General features: G+C 43.5%; 1 protein-coding gene across 1 annotated transcript in view; it reads right to left on the reverse strand.

The window, feature by feature from the left end:
* DNAJC3 (DnaJ heat shock protein family (Hsp40) member C3) overlaps positions 1–7654 on the reverse strand; it is an 81928-nt gene extending 74274 nt beyond the window's left edge. Inside the window, exon 1 of the mRNA XM_066380677.1 lies at positions 7426–7654. Coding sequence (XP_066236774.1) covers positions 7426–7507 — 82 coding nt within the window. The 5' untranslated portion in view covers positions 7508–7654. The remainder of the gene's footprint in view (positions 1–7425) is intronic.
* Positions 7655–11054: the final 3400 nt, after the last annotated feature.

Consider the following 11054-nt stretch of genomic DNA (forward strand, 5'->3'; position numbering starts at 1 on the left):
GTAAGTCCCCTGCGTCCAGCCTCCCCTCAGTTCTTTCCCGCCGAGACTCCTTGTCCGTAATTAGAGCTGCATCAGGGACCTCGTATCCGATCCGAGTGCGTGTGTGCCCATGGAGACGTCCCGGACACTCCCACTCTACCTAACCAGCCAGTGACCAGAGCTTGAGTTGCTCGGTACAGCAATTTTTGTTTTGTGTCTTGGATATTTTTCATCAAACCCCTCCCAAGATGTCTACCAAGAGGAAATTGTCTTTGCAAATATTAAACCAGTTGTACTGGTAATGCAGTGTTTTACTTAAACCTGACGAATGTAAAAATAAGAAACAAAGTGGTGTAGAGATGATACAAATGGCAAAAAATGAACAAAGGAAATTATGATATATAACAATAATGAAAGAAAATTATGATAAAAAATATGACTTAAAGATTTTTATAACATCATTTCACAGTACTGTACCTATAGCCTACTCAACTTACGACCAAATCGTGTTACGACCGGTCTGTTGGAACCAGTCGTGGTCGTAAGTTGAGCTCTAGCTGTAATAGGATTCCTTCTCCAAGGAATTTCAACTTGGAAAATAAGTTCAGAAGACCCCATCACAAAAACAGCTCAAATAGTCAACTTTACTCATCCATTTAAAAATCATTTATTGCCCAGGTACTACATGTCAACAAATGTCAGGTACAGACACAAGAGGTCCTTCCATAAAGTTCACATTCTAGAGGGGACAGACAAGAAAAAACAAGTGAGATAATTCAGACACTGTTTAAGTTTTATGAAGAAAATACAAAAAGGTAAAGGGAAAGTATTAACTGAAGGAGTGGTTTTTGGGGGTATTTTTTTAAATAGTTCAAGGCAGGCTTTTTTGAAACATAAATGCTCATTTGAAGCTCTCAGAAGAGCTTTCCAGGCTGTGGGAAAAACAAGAATAAAGACACTCAATCAGAAATGAGCTTGACATCTGAAAGTAAAAGAAATTGATTTGGTAGGAGCCTGGTGATGAAGGGGAAGATTAAGATGACAAGAGGCATAAGTAAACAGGACTCAGATATGTAAGACTGTCATGTTGGACGGAGACATGAAAGCAAGAACAAAAGATGAAGAAACAGAGATAGAGACTGCCAACAACCCTTTAAATTTCTGCTGTTCAGAGAAGCAAAGATACAGTTCAGCAGTGGAAGGGGCACATGACATCAAAGAACAGTTTAAGGTGGACACAGCACAGCACGTTGGAGTGCTGATGTCAATGATCCAGCAGAGGGAGAAAGTGATGACATAGAGAAACATCATTGTAGGAGCAAAATTACAAAAGATGAGAGGAAATAAAATCCAAAGCTCAGAAATTAAATTTTGCCAGGAATAGCCTGACCAGGCGGTGGTGCAGTGGATAGAGCATCGGACTGGGATGTGGAGGACCCAGGTTTGAGACCCTGAGATCGCCAGCTTGAGCGTAGGCTCATCTGGTTTGAGCAAAGCTCACCAGCTTGGACCCAAGGTCAATGGATCGAGCAAGGGGTCACTCGGTCTGCTGAAGCCCCGTGGTCAAGGCACACATGAGAAAGCAATCAATGAACAACTAAGGTGTCTCAACGAAAAACTAATGATTGATGCTTCTCATCTCTCTCCATTCCTGTCTATCCCTCCCTCTGACTCTCTCTGTAAAAAAAAAAAAAAAAAATTGCCAGGAATAGAGATGGTTTTTTATTTTAATACAAGAAAAGTAGCAGAGTACATACAGATACAGGTAGGCTAGTGAATTTAGTGACAGCAAACTGCTCTATGATATCTTTCATTTTCTCAATAAAGACACAGTCTAGAGAATGAGGTAAAGAAAGAAAGGACTAGGGTAGTTTAAGTTGGAGATTTAAGAAAAGACAAAAGGTTTAAAATACTGGTATTCAAGACAGACAGACATACTAGGGAAATGTAGGAATGTTGGCAGTATTGAGTGTAATGAGAACATTTGGCAAGGTTATGTCCATTTTTCTCCACCCAAGTTCACCTTTGAGGTACAACAAACAAGTTGGTGGCCAAGTTGGATTTAGTCGGTATTAAATTTTGCCAAGTGAGTAAAACAAAATGCATACAGAGACAGGAAATTCAAGGGTGTTTGCAATGTATGAACTACAAGATGAACCACTAAATCTAAACTGAGAAAGGACAAAAGGACACGGATGTTTCACAAAGTAAGTCTTATATCCCCAAGTGACCTATAAACTCAACAACAAAAACCATGAATTCAATACTATGTATACCTCACCAAAGTGTACTACAGCCTCTGCTGTCTGATTAAATGAGTATTCCCCATATTTCAGAACTCCAAATGATATAAACTCATCAGATTTTTAAAAAAGGGGGGAGGCAGTCCTGGCTGGAGACACAATTGATTAGACCATTGTCCCTAGTGTACAGAGGCTGCCAGTTTGATGTTCCTGTCTCTTTCTCTCACTCTCTTCTCCCTTCCTCTCTCCACCCCTCCCCCTCTCCTTCCTCTCTGTCTCGCTCTTCCCCTCCCGCAGCCAAGGCTCCACTGGAGCAAAGTTGGCCCGGGCACTGAGAATGGCTCTATGGCCTCGGCCTCAGGCGCTAGAATGGCTCTGGTTGCAACAGAGCGGTGTCCCAGATGGGCGGAGCATCGCCCCCTGGTGGGCATGCCAGGTGGATCCAGGTCAGGCGCATGCTGGAGTCTGTCTGACTGCCTCCCCGTTTCCAACTTCAAAAAAATACAAAAAAAAAAAAAAGGAAAACATTAAAAAAAAATAGCTTTCTAAATATTTCCAAAGAGCTCTGGCCAGGTAGTTCAGTTGGTTGGTTAGAGCATCGCCACTATAAGCCAAGGTTGCAGGTTCGATCCCTGGTCAGAGTGGACATACAAGAATCAAACAATAATTGCATAAATTAGTGGAATCAATTTAAAAAAATAATAAGATAAAAATAAATCTATAGTTGAAATGTTTTCTTTCTAAAGAGCAGCTAACTGGGTTCCCATATTTCCACATAAACAAAGATTAATTGCTAGAATTAATCAAAGGAAAAGCATGGCAATAGAAAGTTACCTTAACCACAATTAATTCACCCCATATGGGAAAATAAAGCCTAATCACTAAAGGGCATTCTATATTAGAACAACTCTTTCTGACCCACAGAATTAAAACTACTGCTTTTCCAGGCACTGGCTCATCCAGGCTAACTAGTCAAGTGAACTGGAACTTTGACACTACTTCTAACTACTGCATATATTATTAAAATAATTTAAAACAATTCTAGAAGTTATCTGACCCTCTGCTAGAATACTTAGTTTATAAATTACTGAAAGTCATTCACTTTCCCTATTATACTTATTCTTTCTGTATTTAAATAATGTCAAGAAAATCCTAGAACAGACAAAACATACTTTTAGTAAGTTGTTGGCGACCGAAAAGCCAACAAGGTTTATGCAGTTTAGATTTTTGGGGGACAGAGGTGTGAGAAACTGGCTGTAAGCTGACAGTCTGCCCAACCCCCCACCTCACTTGTTCTGTGAAGTTGCTAAAGGCTGTTAAGCTGTGGTGCTAGATTGTTTATACTCATCCTACCCTCCATGGTCCCCAGAAGACTGGAGGCAAGTTTCTTCTATCCTTTGTTTTGTGTAAAGTTAAGATGTTATGTATTGTGGGGGTTTTCTGCACATGGTAAAATTCTTGTGTTGCCTTGGAAATACGATCAGAGATCTCACTGATTTGCTAATGGACCACTTTGCCCTATAAATAAAGCAAGAAGCGGTGGTGGAGCAAGCTCTGTTCTTGCCAACAGCAATTGCAAAGCCCTCCCGAGCCCCTCCTTTTACTTTAAGCCTATATTCTTAATTCTGCACCGTTCCCACTCAGGACCTGGAATTAGTAGCCGTGCTGGTTTGCGGCAGTAATATTCATATAAAAATCACTATCATCTTTTATAGTTATATATTTTAAACTATTATTTTCCTTATGGCCAAATACATGAATTAGTGAGTTCAGTGAAATAAAGAAAAACTGGGTCCAGGTAATATGTTAAGAAAGAAAAAGATGCCTGACCAGGTGGTGGCGCAGTAGATAGAGCAACGGTCTGGGATGCTGAGGACTCAGGTTCAAAACTCCGAGGTCGCTGGCTGAAGTGTGGGCTCACCAGTTTGAGCACAGGGCCACTGGCTTGAGCCCAAAAGTCACTGGCTTGAGCAAGGGGTCACTGGCTCAGCTGGAGCCTCCCCCCGTCCCCAGGCAAGGCACAAATGAGAAAGCAATCAATGAACTGAGGTGCCACAAGGAAGAATTAATCCTTCTCATCTCTCTCCCTTCTTGTCTGTCTGTCCGTCCCTACCTGTCCTCCCCAGCTCTTTAAAAGAGAAAGAAAAAAAAAAAGAAATAAAAGGCCTGGTTCCCAGGCTGTGTTCCTACTCAAGGCATCAAATAGAACAAACCATTAGCAAAGAATTAAACTCACTTCCTTATCTGTAACATGAGAATACTAAAGTAATCTATTAAAGTTTTCTTTCTGCTCCAAAAATTCTATTCCTTGTGTAGTGCTTTGGACTACGAAGTTCTTTTAGAAGGGAGTACTAAAACTTTCAATTCATAAACCTATTACATATTTCTTTCTCTGGGTTACAATTAACAGAAAAGCCTAGAAAAAAAAGATATTTTTAAACGAGTAAAAAACAAAGCCAACTAAGCTAATTACTGGTGATTACTGTGCAACTCTTTGTTTCACATTCCCTCTCCTCAAACCCATTCTACTTTATTTCTTCTTTCTCCAAGCCGCAGGCCTACTAGTGGAATCATGCAGACCTGAATTTCTCCAGGAGGACTTTGAGGTTACTGAACTCAGACACAAAACGTATTTGGGAAAATAGGAGCTAACAGTTTGCTAATCCAAATCAGAGATTCTTATCTCTAGAGTGCCACCACCAAACTCAGTGCATAGTACTATAGCACTTAGCAGACACCTAATTAAACTCCTCGATATAACTTATTACACCAGTAATTTTCATCAGGGATTTCTTTTTAGAAATGCAAAATTTCAGTTACCACCCAGTCCTCCTAAATTCCAGAAACCCTGGGAGTGGGAACCTAAACTCTGTTTTGTTTTTAATTGTTGTTTTTTTTAAGAGAAAGACAGAAAGAGGAAGGGATAGAGATGAGAAGCATCAACTCATAGTTGCACTCAAGCCTGCGACCTCAGGGATTCAAACCTGGGTCCCCAGCATCTGAGGTCAGTGCTCTAACCACTGCACCACCACCTGATCAGGTATGAACTCTGTTTTAAAACGCCTTCCTGGGTGCACACTCAGGTATTCTACTAAACACGCTAGGAAATCACCTTCCTGTTCATTACTGCTGGTAGCAAACAGGCAAAATATTCTGATTGTTCTCAGCTGCCATCACTTACAGAAAATTGGGGTCCACGTGATGCTATTAATCATTTTTCTCTCCAGCCTGTACACAGATAAAATTTAGTCAAATAACGAGTTCAACTTAAGGATCATAGAGTTACCAGGTAGGTATGTGACCTTATATGTGTTAATTTAACTGGGAGCCTCAATTCCCTAATCTGTAAAGTAGGAAAAATTTAAATATCACACACTTCCGTGAATAAGAGCTCTCGTACACAAAGGTGCGGGCACACAGCAGATCTTCAATAAATTTAAGTCTTTTTCCTTTCTATTGTACTATTTGTACCAAGTCCCCGCTACTTTCTACAGGCAATGCTCCTAAACAAGATAGCACTCTGGCACTAACTTTTGAGAAATGCCACTAATGCCTCCTATATAGTAAAGCTCTCCAATAAGGTTTTTTTCTTAAGGAAAATATCGCAGATGGAAATGAAGTGTTAAGAGTCCTACAGAATCCTATACAGAACAGCAATTCTAAAAGGGTAAACCAAAAGCTATGGGAAAAGCAAATCATACAAAAGTGTACACCTTTGTACCTTAAAATGATTGGCATTAAACATAAAATAAACAAGTTTCTCTTAAGTAGCCAAAACAAATCATTAATGGCAACTGGATGTAAATGCTACATTTGGGGAGGAGAGGATTAGCATTAGAAAATTCAAGAGAACTGGAATACATGACCCATATTAATGTGGTTCGGGCATTAAAATTCAAATTCCCTAGATTTTCTGGGGCAGCCTCACTGTCAAATTCTCTGTTCCAATGTTGTCCTGATACATGTCCTGATTTTTGGTTCAAATATATATATATATATATATATATATATATATATAGAGAGAGAGAGAGAGAGAGAGAGAGAGAGAGAGAGAGACACACACACACACACACACACACTAGGGGAACCAAAATAGCAATAACAAAAAACCAACCACCTGCCACACATTAGACCTAAAAACTGGAAAGTATTACTTGTCTTTTAAATTTAGACTTTTAAGGGGACTTTACCAGCTTCAGCTCCTCACTCCTTCTGTCTAATATTAAATCTCATATTAAAATGTTAAGTTTTTTCTCTTTACTAACCCTTTTCATGGGGATGAAAACAGATCAGGGCATTTGATATGATGTTATACTCAACTATTTCGCACAGTAACCAAGCTAGGAGCATTAGTTCAACTGGCACTTTCAGCTTTAAACTCTTACTCCTCCCGCTGATCCCTCAAGATGGGACAGCCCTCGGTATTTGCTATTCAGTTAAGAGGAGCCAACAATCCAATCTGTAGAGCTTTTAAGTGAAACTGAATCATTCATACCTTTTTAAGGGGACTTTTTACCCCTAGAAAACTAGGAAAAGGAGAGCCGGTCCTAATTTGAATGGCACCGTGCTACTTGTAAAACCACAAGCCTTGCCCTCCGGGAGCTTGAATTCCAACACCAGCTCCTTTGAACGCACCAACCTAACAACTTCTATACAAGACAGGGTACCATAAAGCGATGGTTACCCACTTTTCACAGTCACCACTGTCCCCTCACTTCCCTCAGTGGGACGCTTCCTCCCGCCACCCCCGGAACTCCAAAGCGAAAGGAACCACCCCTCTGGCTACCTTCGCCGCCTCGTGCCAGCACCACTGACCAAGTGTCCCCAGTCGCCAAAGAGGGTCCCAAGCGAGGACGGACCCGAGGGCTGCTCGAGTCTCCGCGTCCCGGGACGTTCGCGAAGTCGCTGCCCGGTGCCCCGCTCTCCCCGGACCCGTTCGGCCCGGCTTCACACTCCAAATGCCCCGTTCCAGCCCCGTGCCCGCCGGTCCCAGCACTTCTTCCCCAGACAAACCCGGAACCGGGCGCCAGCCCCAACCCAGGGGCGGGTCCGGGCCGGGGCCCGGGCCCAGGCCGAGCCGCGGAGTCCCGGTCTCGCCCACCGTCCCGGCCGCCCCGAAACTCCAGCACAGGAGCTGGCGGGGAAGTGCCGAGGGACCTGACCCCGGAGCCCGCTCCTCTCGCCAGGGCAGGGCAAAACTTACCTTCATACTGCAGGTCCACTAGGACAAGCAGGAAGGGGAACACCGAGCCCAATCGGCTGGTCACAGAACCGGGGGCCACCATGCCGAGAGCGCGCTGGTGAGAAGAAACTAGAGTGCGGGGCCCACCAACCCCGCCGCCGCTCAGGTTGCAGCTGCACCCGCCCGCCGTCGCAACGCGCTCAGGCCTAAGCAGCAGCTGGCACCCACCGGAGGATGGCAGCGGTGGGCGGGGCCCGAGCGACGATACGCCCCAAGCGCAGCTGCCGTCCAATCGCCTTCTTCCTAGCCACTCTTCTACTGGACTCGCCGGGGTCGTGGTTTGCGCGGATAGGCTGCGGAGGCCATCGCCCCGCCCCGTCTCTGATAGGCTAACGTGGAAGCACAAGACTAGACTGCGTCCGCCTGTCGCGGAGCTGTCAAGGAGTTCCAAACTGCCGTGGCCCTCCGGAGGGAGGCAGCCGAGGCCGCATGCGCAGGCTGCGAAAGCCTCTTGGGGTCGGTCTCCGTGAGCTAGGTTAGCCAAGAGGAGGACGTCAGCAATTCGAGGTTTTCCGGTGTGTTGCTTGGTGAGAAAGGTAAAGCCTCGGCGTCCGGAATGAGAAGGCGAAACCTCGCTTTAAAGGGCCTAGAATTGAGGTCTCAGAATGGACTGGTAAACACGAGGAATCACAGAACCTGCTACTTCCCGCTGCACGTCTCGGGCGGGGGTGGGGGACAGTGAGGGGACAAACACTGAGTGAACCGAAAAGCTCTAGAAACGGTCAGGAGAAGCTGGGTGAGTTGATGGAGGCCGAAACATTTCAGGGACAAGCCGAGAGAAGTACATTAGTGACCTAAAGCACTAAATAAGAATGGCTTGGAAGTTTGGGAACCCTTCCCACCCTCCACCCAGATTGTCCAGCGGGCCAGTGGGTACAAAAAAAAAAAAAAAAAGAGAGAAGAATCCTGGAAGATCTGTGAAGAAGAAGCCAGGGAGCCTCAGCAGCTAAGAGAGCAAGGGGTACTTGAGAGTGTAGCCAACCTCAGTTATAAGAAAAAGAAAAAAAAAAACTGTTAAAAGGGATCTTGAACCTTGTGCTCATCAGAAGAGACTCACTATACAAAAGAGATAAGAACCCACACGAGATAAAGTTCAAGTTACTTAATTTGGCATGATGTTGGTTCACAGCCCACTGCTCTGGCCTCTCCTCCACACGCACTATATACCAGTGGTGTTTTATGTGAGGTAAAAAGCAGTAATGTTTTTCTGTGTTAAGCATTGTCCAGTGCAAACATTACCAATGGGTATGCATTTGGTACCTTGGTACTACTTCACACTTTAGAAGTACTCGTGAATTATAAATAACAGTGAATTCATCATTCTCTGGAGCTACACTAAGGAAAGTAAAAGCAGAAAGTCTTCTATTCCAAAGAGAACTAGTGCAAAGGAAATAGTTTCGAGGAAAACAACAACAAATCCTTGTTTAGTTGTGATGGAAAGCAGTATAATGTGAAATGGAGAGGTTCAGATCCAAGAACTGTAATCCTATATCATGATTATTATCTAAATAACCATCTGTAAAGTGGTAATGATCCTGACTTCCTCAGTTTTGTTTTGAGGTCTTATGAAGTGTAAAGGTTCTTGTACATTATAAGGTGTTATACAGATGTTACTCATCCTTCTAACAGCAGAATAATGAAGAAATTCGTCTCTGGAAATTCCTTGAGTGTTTGTTTTGCTTTGATTTGCACTTTTCCTTTTGACATCACTGTGGTGCTAGTGACAAAAATGGCAGATATTTTAATGTCCACAAGTAATTAGTAAAGACATCATCTAAATGATGTACCATGTTCAAGACAGCCAACAAAATGTTGAATATAGTGAGGAAAGAGTTTGTAAACAAGGTCGCTGGCTTGAGCCCAAGGTTGCTGACTTGAGCAAGGGGTCACTGACTTGGCTGGAGCCCCCTGGTCAAGGGACGTATGAGAAAACAATCGATAACTAAAAGTGCCACAACCATGAATTGATGCTTATCATCTCTCTCCCTTCCTGTGAGGCTGTGACTAGGGAGCTCAGTTGGTTAGAGCATCTTCCCCATATGCCAAGGTTGTGGGCTCAATCCCTGGTCAGGAAACACAAGAATCAACCAATGAACACATAAATAAGTGGAACAACAAATCAATGTATCTCTCACTCTCTCTTTCTAAAAAATAAAAGTTCTAAGAATAAAAATTAGGCTATTAAAAGGAGGTTTTAAAATTTTTTTTAATTAAGTAGAGGTGGGGAGGCAGGGAGACAGAGAGACAGACTCCCACATGCGCCCTGGCCCAGATCCACCTGGCAAGCCCCCTACAGGATGATGCTCTGACCATCTGGGGCCACTGCTTCATTGCTTGGCAACCAAGCTATTTCAATGCCTTAGGCAAGGCCATGGAACCATCTTCAGAGTCTGGGGCCAAATTACTTGAACCATTCGACCCATGGCTGCAGGAGAGGAGGGGAGAGAGAGAGAGAGAGAGAAGGAAGAGGGATGGAGAAGTAGATGGTCGCTTCTCCTGTGTGCCCTGACCAGAAATGAAACCCGGGACATTCACACACTGGACCAATGCCCTACCACTGAGTCAACTGGACAGGGTAAATGTATTTTTTTAAACATAAAAATCAGAGGGTTTTAAGCAGAAGTCTGACATTATTGGATTTAGATCAGTCTAGCTCTGGCCAAGTAGCTGAGTTGGTTAGTGTCATTCTGATACACCAAGTTTGCAGGTTTGATCCCTGGTCAGGGCACATATAAGAATCAATCAGTGAATGCACAAATAAGTAGAACAACAAACTGATGTGTTTTTCTCTCTCTCCCTCTATCTTTATGTCCCCCTACAATCTTTATTTTAAAAAAAATAAGAAATCACTCTGGCTATTATATGAAAAATATAGAGGGATGAGCAGTGTGCCCAGATAGGAGGCTACTGCAGTAGGCCAGGTGAAAGATGATGGTAGCTTGAACTATGATGGTAACTACAGATATGAAAATGGAGAGAAGCAAACAAATGTGAGATGTATTTTGGTGCTAATAAATAGAATAGATGGGAGTAGGACCAAGTTAGTCATCAGGTTACCTTCATTAAGTGAATTACTCTTTAATTGCAACACAGAAGTATAGCCTAACAGGTGTCCCCAAACTACGGCCCGCAGGCCGCATGCAGCCCCTGAGGCCATTTATCCGGCCCCCCACCGCACTTCCGGAAGGGCCACCTCTTTCATTGGTGGTCAGTGAGAGGAGCACTGTATGTGGCGGCCCTCCAACGGTCTGAGGAACAGTGAACTGGCCCTCTGTGTAAAAAGTTTGGGGACCCCTGGAAATATTTGTGATACCTGTTTAGGCTCTGGAAAGACCAACAGGCAAAAAGACGTAAAATATCAAGGGTTCACTTTTGAGCCTTTATTACAAATTCATATAATAGTATGGAAACTAAAAAGAAAAACAAATAAGCAAACAAAAGGACCAATGGTGGGATTCAGTCGGTTTGCACTGGTTCAGCAGAACCAATGCCTAATCTTCTGTTGAGTTTGGTGAACCAGTTGTTAAAATGGCACTTGTAATCAGGGTTCTCTCTAAGGTGGGTGCCTGGGCTGCCACCCAGTGTAGAAA

Source organism: Saccopteryx leptura, chromosome 4, assembly GCF_036850995.1.
Source record: "Saccopteryx leptura isolate mSacLep1 chromosome 4, mSacLep1_pri_phased_curated, whole genome shotgun sequence".
In the NCBI taxonomy this organism is placed as follows: Eukaryota; Metazoa; Chordata; class Mammalia; order Chiroptera; family Emballonuridae; genus Saccopteryx; species Saccopteryx leptura.